Consider the following 14,700-nt stretch of genomic DNA (forward strand, 5'->3'; position numbering starts at 1 on the left):
GAATTAGATTCCCTCTTTGAAGCAAATTGGGTTAACCCTGACAGGAAGTTTCAGATTCCAAAACTGTTAATTACATCCTTCCCATTTCCTCAGGATGGTAGAAAAAAAATGGGAAAACCCACCGATCGTTGATGCATCGGTTTCCAGGCTGTCACGTAAGATAGACTGGCTGGATTCCTTGTCCAGGGGGGAGATTATTTTACTCCTACAGCATATACATGATTCTGCTAAATTTATGGTGGAGGCCATAAAGGAGATTGGACTGCTTAACGCATGCACCACTGCCATGGCAGTATCAGCACGCAGGGGCTTGTGGCTATGCCAGTGGACTGCGGATTCCAGGAAAAGCGTGGAAAGCCTACCTTTCACAGGTAAAGCCCTGTTTGGAGATGAACTGGATACGTGGATATCCAAGGCTACGGCAGGTAAGTCTACATACCCACCCCGACTAGAAAATCCTATTCTGCACCAACTTTGCAGTCCTTTCGGACAGCAAAGTTTAAAGGTTAGTCCAAAGGTTCTTCTACTGCCTTCAAAGGCTATAGGGGTATATGCAATTGCGGTCGAATTCGCGGCAATTATCGACGTTTTTTAATTCGACCAAATTCGCCAGGTGAATCCCGGCAGGTGCCTGCCGGGATTCACCATATTCAATGAAAAACGGATTCGCCAGAATCGCGGGCGAAAATCGGCCGATTTGGCGGATTTTGCCGCGATTTTAAAAAACGGGAAAAAACGTGAAAAACCCGAAAAAAAAGGCGTGGGGTCCCCCCTCCAAAGCATAACCAGCCTCGGGCTCTTTGAGCTGGTCCTGGTTCTAAAAATGCAGGGGAAAAATTGGCCAGGGATCCCCCGTATTTTTAAAACCAGCACCGGGCTCTGCGCCTGATGCTGGTGCCAAAAATACGGGGGACAAAAAGAGTAGGGGTCCCCCGTATTTTTAACACCAGCATCGGGCTCCACTAGCTGGACAGATAATGCCACAGCCGGGGGTCACTTTTATGCCGTGCCCTGCGGCCGTGGCATCAAATATCCAACTAGTCACCCCTGGCCGGGGTACCCTGGGGGAGTGGGGACCCCTTCAATCAAGGGGTCCCCCCCCCCAGCCACCCAAGGGCCAGGGGTGAAGCCCGAGGCTGTCCCCCCCCCCCCATCCAATGGGCTGCGGATGGGGGGGCTGATAGCCTTTGTGATAATAAAAAGATATTGTTTTTTCCATTAGTACTACAAGTCCCAGCAAGCCTCCCCCGCAAGCTGGTACTTGGAGAACCACAAGTACCAGCATGCGGGAGAAAAACGGGCCCGCTGGTACCTGTAGTACTACTGGAAAAAAAATACCCAAATAAAAACAGGACACAGACACCGTGACTTGTACAACTTTATTACATACTGCCGACACACACATACTTACCTATGTTGACACGCCGACTGCCACGGTCGCCGACGATCCGAGGGTACCTGTGAAAAAATTATACTCACCTTCCAGCGTCCAGAGGTACATCCACGTCCAGAGGTAAATCCACGTTCTTGGCAAAAAAACAAACCGAACACCGATCCATACCGGACTAGAAAGGGGTCCAATGTTTTCACATAAGACCCCTTTCTCCCGAATGCCGGGACATCACGTGACTCCTGTCACTGACGTCCCTTCAGCCAATCAGGAAGCGCTACTTCCGTGGCGCTCACCTGATTGGCTGTCCGCTGTCTGTACTGTGACAGCGCATCGCAAAGCCGCTCCATTACTTTCAATGGTGGGAACTTTGCGGGTAGCGGTGGGGTCACCCGCCGGTCAGCCGCTGACCGGCGGGTGACCTCACCGCTAGCCGCTAAGTTCCCACCATTGAATATAATGGAGGGAGCTGTGCGATGCGCTGTCACAGTGCAGACAGCGCTCAGCCAATCAGGTGAGCGCAACGAAGTTGCGCTTCCTGATTGGCTTAGAGACCTGTCAGTGACAGCTGTCACTGACAGGTCTCATTCGTGGAAAGGTGTCCCATGTGTCAGCATGGGACCCCTTTCAGTCCGTTTTTGGTGCGGGTATTTGCGTTTTCTTATTTTGCCAAGTCCGTGGATTTATCTCTGGACCATGGTTGAGGTGAGTATTTTGAACTTTTCTTTACAGGTATCCGTGGATTCTACATGGAGAAGAGGACCGATGTCGGCGTGTGAACATAGGTAAGTATGTGTGTGTCGACGTATGAAATAAAGTTTTACTGTCGACGGTGTGTGTGTCCTGTTTTTATTTGGGTATTTTTTTCCCAGTAGTACTACAGGTACCAGCGGGCCCGTTTTTCTCCCGCATGCTGGTACTTGTGGTTCTCCAAGTACCAGCTTGCGGGGGAGGCTTGCTGGGACTTGTAGTACTATTGGAAAAAACAATATCTTTTTATTATCACAAAGGCTATCAGCCCCCCCATCCGCAGCCCATTGGATGGGGGGGGGACAGCCTCGGGCTTCACCCCTGGCCCTTGGGTGGCTGGGGGGGGGGACCCCTTGATTGAAGGGGTCCCCACTCCCCCAGGGTACCCCGGCCAGGGGTGACTAGTTGGATATTTAATGCCACGGCCGCAGGGCACGGCATAAAAGTGACCCCCGGCTGTGGCATTATCTGTCCAGCTAGTGGAGCCCGATGCTGGTGTTAAAAATACGGGGGACCCCTACTCTTTTTGTCCCCCGTATTTTTGGCACCAGCACCAGGCGCAGAGCCCGGTGCTGGTTTTAAAAATACGGGGGATCCCCTGTCAATTTTTTCCCCGCATTTTCTTTATCATCCACTAGGGGTCACTGGAGTACTCTTGGGATATGGACGGGCGGAGCCGAACAAAGGCACTGAATATTCAAATTTAGGACTCTCCCCCCCCCTCCATATCCCCAAGTACCTCAGTGTACTTTGCCAGTGTTTTTTCGGTGCTCACAGATGAACATCGGCTTGTGGCAATGGCCACTTTTCAGATTTTTATTTTTATTTTTAATTTTTACACTGCCCGTCTCAGTTTATGGAAAAACATGGGTCCGGGATGGTGTCGCTGCAAGGCAGCGGATGGCGTGTCGGTCCTCACAAAGAGCACCCTCACAGCCACAGGCGCTATAGGCAAGTGCATGGCGTGTCGGTCCTCACAAAGAGCACCCTCACAGCCACAGGCAGCCATTGTCTCCTTTAAACTGAACGGAGCTTACAGAAAGAAGATCCGTTACAGCCAGGATAAGACAAAGAGCTGGAAGGAGCTTACACTTACAGAAGCTCCGTCACAGCCAAGATGAGGCTGAAACGGAGCTTGCAGAGAGAAGAGAAGGCGGCACAAGGTATGAGTGTCAGGGCGGTCAGCTCACGCTGCCGCCCTGCTGTGTGTGTGTTATGCTGTAGAAATGACATAGCCGCTGAGCACGTGAGTGTTATACTGTAGAACTACACCGGTACGAGAATCTCCGTGCGCTGTACTAAGAGAGCGGCCGCACGTCACTCAGACGCCGGCCGCTCTCACTGCTCTGAGGGCACGGCACCGCTAGACGCTACCGCCATTCTCCTGGGCTGAACTAAGTAGAGCGGCCGCACGTCACTCAGACGCCGGCCGCTCTCACTGCTCTGCTGCGGCACCGTTACACGCCGCCGACATTCTCCGGGAGCTCAACTAAGAGAGCGGCCGCACGTCACTCAGACGCCGGCCGCTCTCACTGCTTTCATGGCCCGGCACCGCTACACGCCGCCGAGACAGTGGCCGCACGTCACTAAAGGACGCAGGCCACTTTTCCAAAGACACACCGCAGACACAGGGAGACTGTGTACTGCTGTAGGAAGCAGCTGCCGGACGGCTCCCCGGCGCTAGATCAGGCTCTCCTGCTCTCCCTGCTCCCGATCTCCGTACGCTGCAGGTAAGGGATGCAGGGGGAGGGGGAATAATACCCATAGCAGCAGCAAAGGCTGCATGGGTTCAAAATACACAAGCAGCGCAGCACGTTAAACAATGTACACTGTGTACTGTGATGTTTCAGCACGTTTTATATATATAAATATAATGAAGCTTTTGCTGGCAATAATATCAGTATGAACTGTGATTATAGGTGTAAACACTTTGTATATATATATAATATATATATGAGGCTTTGGCTGGCAATAGGTTATCAGTGGCATAACCTATTCCACGTTTAACCATGTTTTCTGTTATTTTTGGTTGCAGTTGCATAAATACACTGCAGGCAGTGCTCATATTATTTGAATACATATATTTTACTGTATCCTATGTATAATAGGCTATTAAGCATAATAACTGTATAATAGGCTATTAAGCCTATATTAAAACTGCAGCAGGTACCCTGTACTATGATTTTCTGGGAAAGCATGGCATGACGGCCATTTTAATCATTGCTGGTTTTCCAGTTATAATTCCAGACCATACACCTCTACTCCACAAGGAGGCGCAGGGGTGTTAGTGGGAATTTTTTTTTTTTTATTAGTTCAAGATAATTCTGGAACATTCCTGCCCTACATCTTTAAGCCACCAGAAGGCGCAGGGGTGTTAGTAGGAATTTGGTTCGGGTTTCATGGCCATGTGAACTGCTTTTCACATAAAGACTTTGGTTTCCTAATAAATATGCTGTTCAGCAATAACATATATATATAGATATATATGCCATATAATAATCGTGCAAGTGTCTGTCTGTTGCCTATTATGATGTCTGTCTACATAGCGAATAAGGCTCTAGTGCAGACTAAAAATGTTAACATTGGCAATTCAAATTAAAACAGCGGTAATCGGAGTCTCAGAATAACTCCGCCAGCGCTAACAAAAGACAATCTTTCCAAAGTGACAATTTTCCTTTGGGTACCAGAGTGTTTATTTCACTAGTCTTATAATTTAATGCACGATTCTATGTCAAATCTCACACCGATAACTACAAGTGAGCAGGGTACATTAGTCCAGCACTCAGATAGTGCGGGGTTTTAGACAACCATACATAATAGTTTCCAAAAGGACGCGATCCGCCATTGGTATATGCGTTTCTGTCAAACATTATAAAAACCACAGATACATTTGGGTCACTAGAATCTATCTATGGAACCATGCCGATCATAGCGCATACAATATACTTGTAACAGCGTTTTATTCTTTTATAAACATCAGTCACGTCTTGTAACGACAGGACGTTACAGTCAGCAAGCCAGTGGTTTGATGACCTCTTTTACATTTGTGGAAGTGCGTCTTTTCACGTTACATTTGCGAGGTTTCATGACTTCAACTCATATATGTCTCAGCTATTTACAGCTTAGAGTACAAAACTGCTTCTGGCGAACGGTTTGGCAGGTTGTCATTTAGTCTTTGCTGGGTTATAAACCAGTCAATAGTACGCCAACAGAGTCAAAATGACTTATTCCCGTCTGTTTGAGCAAAATCAAACAGCTCCGTTGCAATATCAATCAGCAAGTCATTTACTACAGTTAGAAAATGAAAATGGATTTTCTGCAGTTAGTTTTTGCTTATTGCAGCCACAAAATTGTATAATTGCATTTGATCTTCACAATGCGTATTTACCCAGTCCGGTTTCTTCATCACAGGTTCTAGCGTTTGCAAATCGCCACAACCATTAACCATTTCATTTATACCGTTGCTTATCGCTGCCGGTATTTACCAAAGTGATGTTGGAATAATCGCTCATCTCACATAAGAACTATGTATCAACAAAGTTCCTCTATCTTGCGCTACTAAGGTATACTGCGGTAGCAGATTAAGTTCGAAAACAATCACATCTAAGTCGGTCTAAACGATGTCAATTCCTAGGTAAGATTATAAATACGGTAAATCAAAGACTTTTACCTACTACACCAGCAAGAACAAAGGTACACGCACATTAGCGGTACATTGGTGTATTCACTTATTAAGAATAAAGATGTGTTTTCAATCGCGTTTCTCACAGAGGGACAAGGGTGCGTATACTCTGGACGACAGTCACAGAGAGTCAGGATTTGTAGTTAAAATCAACGCAAAGGTTCTAAAACACGACAGATTGCTGTCAATAAATGTCCTAGAACTCTGTGCATTTTACAATGCAATAGATAAATGTCCTAGAACTCTGTGCATTTTACAATGCAATAAATAATTCGTTTTCAGTCTGTCCAGGGATAGACTCTGGGTTCTCTTCAGAACGAATAAATCTTTCGCTTTTTACTAAAGATTTCTGTGGACAGGAACAACCGTGAGTTTCAGGTAATTTTGTTTTTTCATGCCTGGCTCACGCTGCCCTTAAGCAGTCAAACAAAGCAACGGCAGTTGCATACACAACAACCAGTGAAAACCAAGAAGCCGCATGGCAATGCGGCAGGTAACTCAAATCTTCAATGGCTCAGAACGCCATTATGTGAAAATGTCAAGACATCAATCCGTGAGTGGACATTTGTTAGACAAAAGATCTCACCCGTCAGGGTTTGGATCTTGAAAACTGGACATTAAATCCAGAGGTGTTTCATATGTGAGTCCACAGAAGGCGGTTACCCCAAGTATACATAATGGCATCTCGCCACAATTACAAAAGCTCAGTATATGTACATCACATTCATGGGGTCATTCAGCATCGTGTATCTGGCTCCACCATTTTCCGCTTCTCTCTTCGTTGCCAAAACGGATCAGAAGACAGTTCGTCACAGTCATACTGGTGGTATCTCATGGGTTTCGGAGAAGTTTGCTTCTCGAATTTTCAAGTAATACTTGCACACGATCTTGCCCCGCTCATAATACGGCCAACCTGTTACATCACGGAACGTTCTTTTACCCATAGTTACCTATGTACCTATTATCTATGTACCGCAGCTGCGGTTGACGGGGTGAGAGTTCAGACCTCTCCCTTAAAAAATAGAGAATTACAGTATCGGTTATACCAACCATGTTACGAAATAGTAAGCCGCTTAAGGCAGCTCATAATTAAAAAATTTCGTGTGCTTACATAGGTTGTAAACCTCGGAAGTTTCCAACATCATACTTCAAGTACCCGTATTCTGTTAAACGGGATGGGATGGAAAACTGCGTTCATCTGCACTAAGAGTGCAGGTATCTGTGTGGTAAACTTATTTTCAAAGCGTTTGCCTCTATTTACGTCTGTAAACATCTTTCTACAAGGTGTCACCAAAGTTCAGACTCTATTTATCCCACCTACAGCGCCAGGCGATTTGAGGTTGGGTTCAGATTTCTTAGTTTTCATATTTTGGAATCCTTTCAACAAATGGGAATTAAGTTTCATATTTTTGAACCCGTACAACAAATGGGTATTAAGTTCTCACTTTGGAAAACATTTTTCTTCTAGCCTTGGCTTCGCCAAGGGTGCTTCGGCAAGGATTTTGTTTTCATATTTGGGTGCCTTGTATTCCAAGCCACCGTATTTGAGTTTTCTCATTACAAAGCAGATCTTCCGACAAAATCCGCTTTCGTATTCTTCACATCAATATACCAATAGTGGTTCCTGTGGGGACAGCACATTCTAAAATTCTGAATGTGGTACACGCGTTACGCGTTTATATATGTAGTACGTGATATGAATACGTTGTTTGTTCTATATGATACTGCAAACTGGGGTTAGCCAGTTTCTCAGCAGATTTTATCCAGTTGGATAATAATGACTACAAGTCAGGCTTACTTAAGGCTAAGTTACAATCGCCTACGTCAGTAATAGCATCCCACAGGTTCTGTGGGAATGTCACACCCAGCGGGTCGTGGAGCGTTTACGACGCGGCTACATAGCCTTTAGTGCACCACGTTTGTGCACGTTTACACGTTATGAATGGTGGCGCCATCAGCATTTAGCTTTGGCTGCCTACTGTTACAAGTATCAAACAGCTCTCCCGCCCACGAGGGAAGCTTTGGTACGTCCCAAGAGTACTCCAGTGACCCCTAGTGGATGATAAAGAAAATAGGATTTTGGTACTTACCAGGTAAATCCTTTTCTTTGAATCCATAGGGGGCACTGGACGCCCACCCAGAGCAGTTTTACCTGGGTTGTTGTAAGCTCAAGGGAGCTTAGTGAACAAATTTAACTTGGATGGTATTAAGCTCGAAGGAGCTTAGGGTAACACATTTTCACCAATTGGCTCAAATTATAAAGTTCTATCGGTTAAGGTGTCAACTGTTTAGTTGACAATAAGGTTACGGATCAACTTTGTGGTTGTCCGTTATGTTATAGGGATTCTCCATTGTCAACCTCTCTATATCCTGTTCGCTCAGTAAAAAACACTGGCAAAGTACACTGAGGTACTTGGGGATATGGAGGGGGGGGAGAGTCCTAAATTTGAATATTCAGTGCCTTTGTTCGGCTCCGCCCGTCCATATCCCAAGAGTACTCCAGTGCCCCCTATGGATTCAAAGAAAAGGATTTACCTGGTAAGTACCAAAATCCTATTTTTAGAACCAGGACCAGCTCAATGAGCCCGAGGCTGGTTATGCTTTGGAGGGGGGACCCCACGCCATTTTTTTTAATGATTTTACCCTTCCAGCATAAAAAAAAAAAAAAAAAAAAAATATTTTAAAAAATATATAAATAATATTTGTGCCTCCCAAAAAAAAAAAAAAAGTACCTAATCCCTTCTAATATAAATAGATCTGCTATTCCCAAAAAAAAAAACACCAAAAAAAACATGTTTAAAATTTTTTTATTTGTTTTCACCCTCCAAAGTGTGGCGGATTGAAAATGACGAATTTGCTGTCTAAAAGCACTGCTGTCGAATTTCAAAACTTGAATTGAATATGCTTTGGTCGAATTGCAGCACTTGTATCATTGCAGAAAAGTCGAATTTGCAAAAATTCGAATTTCAAAAAGTCGAATTTTGAAAGTCCGTTTTTTGGTCGGAAAGCACTGGATTGCATAGGGGAATTTTTTTTTTTGGTCGAAAATGACCCGAAATTCGACAATTTCGGGAATTCGACCACAATTGCATATACCCCTTAGAGGTAAGCCCAGAAAACCTGCAAATACAGGCTTCCCGCATTAGACCTCCGGTTCTGCTTCCGCAAAACCTTCAGCATGACTGTGGACCGCACTGCCTGGTCAACAGGCAAGTGGGAGCCCGGTTACGATATTTCAGTCATGTATGGACCACATCATGCCTGGATCCATGGATATAAGATCTTGACGCCTAGGGCTACAGACTGGAGTTTCAGGAACTCCCAAATAACAGATTTTTCAAATCAGGCTTGCCAGCTTCACCGGAAGCAAGTATAACCTTACAAGCAGCAGTTCAAAAACTGCTACAGACTCGGGTCATTGTTCCAGTTCTACTTCAACTACAAAACCAAGGTTTCTGTTCCAAACTGTTGTGGTACCAAAACCGGACTGTTCGGTGAGGCCCATTTTAAACCTTAAGCCCCTGAACCCGTATTTACGGGTGTTCATATTCAAGATGGAGTCGCTGAGAGCGGTGATCTCAGGTATGGAGGAGGAGAATTCCTAGTGTCTTTGGATATCAAAGATGCGTGTTTTCATATTCCGATTTTGTCGCCTCATCAGGCTAAGGTTTGCGTTGCAGGACTGTCACTACCAGTTTCAGGCTCTACCCTTTGGGCTCTTCATGGCACAGAGGGTGTTTACCAAAGTAGTGGCGGAGATGTCTCTCCTTCGCAAGCAAGGAGTGGACATAATACCGTGCCTGGACGATCTACTGATAAAAGCACCGTCCAGGGAGAGGTTGTTGCACAGCATTGGATTCTGAACTTGCCAAAAATCTCACCTGGAACCAACACGGAAGCTTCCGTTCCTGGGGAGGATCCTGGATACGTAGGTATAGAAGGTATTCCATCCTCTGGAAAATGCATTTGTGATTGTCAATGGTAAGAGACGTCGTAAGGCTGACCCAGATTTCGGTGCATCTGTGCTTTCGCCTCTTGGGAAAGATGGTAGCCGGAAGGTTTCATGCAAGGCCCTTCCAGCTGGATCTGCTAGACAAATGGTCCGTATCGCATCAGAGGATAAGTCTGTCGCCGAAAGCCAGGATTTTTCTTCTGTGGTGGCTACAAACTTCTCATCTGACGGAGGGCCGACTGCTCGGGATTCAAAATTGGTTTCTGCTAACCACGGATGCAAGGGGACGGGGAGCGGTCACCCAAGGGGAAACACTTCCAAGGAAAGTGGTCAAGTTAGGAAACCGTTCTTCCGATCAACGTTCTTGAACTTCTGCACAGTCGAGCCATCCAGGTTCAGTCGGACCATGTGACGTACATAAACCAACAGGGCGGAACCAAGAGCAGAGCAGCAATGTCAGAGGTGACGAGGATTATCCTCTGGGCTGAGAGACAGGCGGCGGCGCTGTCCGCGATCTTCATTCCAGGCGTGGACAACTGGGAAGCAGACTTCCTCAGCAGACACGACTTTCACCCGGAGGAGTTCGGGTGCTTGACTCGTCGGTGGGGGTCTCCACAGATCGACATGATGGCCTCGCGTCTCAACAAAAAGCTCAAGGAGGTATTGCTCCAGGTCAAGAGACCCAAAGGCAGTGGCAGTGGAAGCTCTGGTGACTCCGTGGGTCCTATCAGATGGTGTATGTCTTTCCTCCACTTCCATTGATCCCAAGAATTCTCAAAAGGATAAAAAAGGAAAGGGTTCAAGCAATTCTCATTGCTCCGGATTGGCCAAGAAGGGCTTGGTACGCAGATCTACTGGAACTGCTTCTGGAGGATCCGTGGCATCTACCTCTTTGGGAGGATCTTCTGCAACAGGGCCATTTTGTCTATCAAGACTTACCACGGCTACATTTGACTGCATGGAGGTTGAGCGTCAAATTCTAGCCCGGAAAGGGATTCCGGACAGGGTAATTCCTACCTTGATCCAAGCCAGAAAAGAGGTAACGTCTAAACATTACCTCCGGATTTGGAGAAACACGTCTCTTGGTGTGAAAACAGGACATTTTCTGCAGTGGATTTTCAGCTGGGTCGTGTCTGCTATTTCTGCAGTCTGGGGTGGATGTGGGCCTACACCTGGATCAGTAAAAGTCCAAATTTCGGCCTTTATCCATTTCCTTCCAGAAACAGTTTGCTTGCCTTCCTGAGGTTGACGTTCTTGAAAGGGGTTCTGCACATCCAACCGCCCTTTGTGCCTCCCACGGCACCTTGGGATCTTAATGTTTCTGCAATCAGATTGGTTTAAGCCTTTACAGGAGGTAGATGTAAAGTTTCTTACATGGAAGACCGTCACACTGTTGGCCTTTGGCTTTGGTGAGGTGAGTTTTGGAATTGGGGGCCTTGTGTCACAAGAGCCCCTAATTGATTTTTCATGAAGATAGAGCTGAACTCGGAACTCGTCAGCTGTTTCTTCCAAAGGTGGTTTCTGCGTTTCACATCAACCAACCTATTGTGGTTCCGGTGCTTACCGACACCTCTTCCACTTCCTGGATGTTGTGCGGGCTTTGAGAATCTGTCAAACGGACAGCTCGTCACAGAAATTCCGACTCACTGTTTGTGCTTTATGATCCCAAGAAATTTCTGTGTCCTGCTTCAAAGCAGTCTATTGCTCGATGGATTACGCTTACTATCTGACATGCTTACTCTTAGGCAGGTTTGCCGGTTCCAAAAACTGTTCATGCCCAGTCTACTCGGTCGGTGGGTTCTTAATGGGCGGCTGCCCGGGGTGTCTTGGCCTTACAGATCTGGCGTGCAGCTACTTGGTCGGGTTCAAACACGTTTGCTAAGTTCTACAAGTTCGATACTTTGGCCTCTGTGGACCTTCAGTTTGGTCAGTCAGTTCTGCAGGAACCTCAGCGCACTCCCACCCGGTTTGGGATTTTTGGTACATCCCCATGGTACTAATGTAGACCCCCAATATCCTCTAGGACATAAGAGAAAATAGGATTTTAATTACCTACCGGTGAATCCTTTTCTCTTAATCCGTAGAGGATACTGGACGGCCACCCAGTGCTTCGTGTTTCCTGCATGGTTACTTGGTTAAGTGTTTGTTGTTGGTTCAGCTGTTGCTGTTCATGTTGGGTTGACATGGTTTTCTTCTTGTTTGTGTGTGCTGGTTCAAATCTCACTGCTATCCTTTCTGAATCCTCTCAAGATATGTCCGTCTCCTCGGGCACAGTTTCTAGACTGAGTCTGGTAGGAGGGGCATAGAGGGAGGAGCCAGTGCACACTATTGATTTCTTAAAGTGCCCAAGGCTCCTAGTGGACCAGTCTATACCCCATAGTACTAATGTGGGCCCCAGTATCCTCTACAGACTACGAGAAAATCATTTACCGGTAGGTAATTTCAAATCCTATTTTTGTTTAAAACGCACAGGAAAGTAAGTTATCTGCTTAGATTTTAAATGCCCTGTTTTTTTCAATTAAATTTTGGGCAATCACAGAAAATGCGATATGTCGCTGACTGAAGAAAGTCATGAACGAGATGACTGCAGCTTTCAAAAGCAACCATTGCGAGCTGCAGCAAGAACAGTGGTTTTTTTGTTCACGCAATGTTATCAGGACCCAAACAGCATTTACAGCTGAACAATTTTACTAGTGGTGTTTGGGGGAGGGGGGTTCCCTATTATGTGAGTGGTTGTTTTTGTTTGAATATGGGAAAAACCTTTGTGATTTTAGCAATAAGAGAGCAATGGTTCTTCATTTTCTTGTAGTACCTGCTCTAATTACTGTGGGGTGTTTTTTTCCTCTTCTTGCAAGGTGTGGAGATTTGCATTGCCACTCCTGGCAGGCTCATTGACTTTCTCGAGACTGGAAAAACAAACTTGAGACGCTGTACCTACCTGGTGCTGGATGAAGCTGATAGGATGCTTGATATGGGTTTTGAGCCACAGATCCGCAAGATTGTTGACCAAATCAGGGTATATTTTGCATTTATTTATTTATAATCTCTGTTTTCCTTATCTTCGTTTTAGTCACTTGAATGCAAAACAGATATGTTACTGTTTGTGTAACTAAAACAGTAAAAAACAGTATACAGGACATTGTCCACAGACAACTCATTTTGCTACATGCAAGTGCTATACAGAAAATATAGCAAACAAAATAGCTATCTACATGGAGATTAAGAGTCAAGTTTTTAGTAGAGAAAACCATAATCTTTTCCATAATCTTTAAAATTTTGATTGAAGACTAAAATCCCTTTCACACATGCAGCTATATATCCTGTCTGTTGCACATGCACATTCATCAACCCAGGATTTCAGCATGTGTGAAAGGAAGCAACCCGGGACTAAGTCCCAGGTCCACAACCCTGCTTCCACATATGATTGATTGTGTCGCTCTTGCTTATGTGTATCTATGTACACTATACATATTGCTGCGTCTCTTGCCTCTGAGTATCTAGACCAGCTGTCGGCAACCCGTCGCTCTGCACCGCTTTTTAAGTAGCTCTCGACGGTGGGTGCATATTAATATGGTGCCTGCCGTCAGCCAATCAGAGCTCGCGCTTCGGCTCCTGATTGGTTGGCGGTCCACACTATATTTTGCAAATGAACATGCACAGACTGCACCCGCCGCGCCTGCTCCGCCGACGCCGTTCCGCAGCACCTGCAGCTCCACTGGGTCCAGCGAGAGCAGACTGAGGCGAAGGCCGCTGAACAGGGCAGAGGCGGTGAGTGTCAGCAGCAAGAGCAGCACCTGCAGCCAGGCCGGCATCCCCTCCCGCACCTCTAGTGTGAAGTGCCGCCCGCCGTGGTGCTCCCACTGCTGCCCATCATAGGCGCACAGGGAGAAGCGCTACCACCGCTCCCCCTTTCCGCAGCTGCCGGGCAGGAGACGTCAGCGTCTGTACAACTTCAGATGGAGCAGTAGACTGAGCACGTGCTTTGTTAGTGCTGGACTCTCAGTCTCCTCATCTTCTCCCATCAGACGCAGCACTGCTGGGGGGGGGCATTACTTGTGTATCTGGCACTGCTGGGGGGGGGGGGGGGGGGGGGCATTACTTGTGTATCTGGCACTGTTGGAGGGGGGGGAGGCATTACTTGTGTATCTGGCACTGTTGGAGAGGGGGGAGGCATTACCTGTGTATCTGGCACTGTTGGAGGGGGGCATTACTTGTGTATCTGGCACTGTTGTGGGGGGGGCGTTACTTGTGTGTCTGGCACTGTTAGGTGGGGGCATTACTTGTGTGTCTGGCACTGTTGTGGGGGGGCATTACTTGTGTGTCTGGCACTGTTGTGGGGGGGGGGGGGGGGGCATTACTTGTGTGTCTGGCACTGTTGTGGGGGGGCATTACTTGTGTATCTGGCACTGTTGGGGGACATTAGTTACAAGGCCACACTCACTTTTCTTAGGTCACGCCTGCTTTCACGGGAATGCGCACATTGCGGGGAGGGGGTAAGCTCTTCCAGAGGTTTTATTTTCCGAAAGTAGCTCACGCCCCTATTAAGGTTGGAGACCACTGATCTAGACTATGGGTCTATTCAATTGAAGTCAAAATCTGCTGTCTGTCGAAAAGACGTCGGTTATCTACTTTTCTCTAACGTCTTAGTGGATGCTGGGGACTCCGTAAGGACCATGGGGAACAGACGGGCTCTGCAGGAGACTGGGCACTCCAAAGAAAGATTCAGTACTATCTGGTGTGCACTGGCTCCTCCCTCTATGCCCCTCCTCCAGACCCCAGTTAGAATCTGTGCCCGGACAGAGCTGGGTGCTTTTAGTGAGCTCTCCTGAGCTTGCTAATAAGAAAGTATTTTAGTTAGGTTTTTTATTTTCAGAGAGCTTCTGCTGGCAACAGACTCTCTGCTACGTGGGACTGAGGGGAGAGAAG

The 14,700-nt window shown here is 46.7% G+C and overlaps 1 protein-coding gene and 1 non-coding gene across 2 annotated transcripts in view; both read left to right on the forward strand.

The window, feature by feature from the left end:
* DDX17 (DEAD-box helicase 17) overlaps positions 1–14,700 on the forward strand; it is a 182,741-nt gene that overhangs the window by 64,138 nt on the left and 103,903 nt on the right. The window contains exon 7 of the mRNA XM_063940483.1: positions 12,630–12,790. Coding sequence (XP_063796553.1) covers positions 12,630–12,790 — 161 coding nt within the window. The remainder of the gene's footprint in view (positions 1–12,629; positions 12,791–14,700) is intronic.
* Positions 6,118–6,233, forward strand: LOC134959524 (U5 spliceosomal RNA). The gene has a single exon (XR_010187550.1). It is a non-coding gene; the product is annotated as a U5 spliceosomal RNA (small nuclear RNA).

The sequence above is a fragment of the Pseudophryne corroboree genome, chromosome 9 (assembly GCF_028390025.1).
Source record: "Pseudophryne corroboree isolate aPseCor3 chromosome 9, aPseCor3.hap2, whole genome shotgun sequence".
NCBI classification, from domain to species: domain Eukaryota; kingdom Metazoa; phylum Chordata; class Amphibia; order Anura; family Myobatrachidae; genus Pseudophryne; species Pseudophryne corroboree.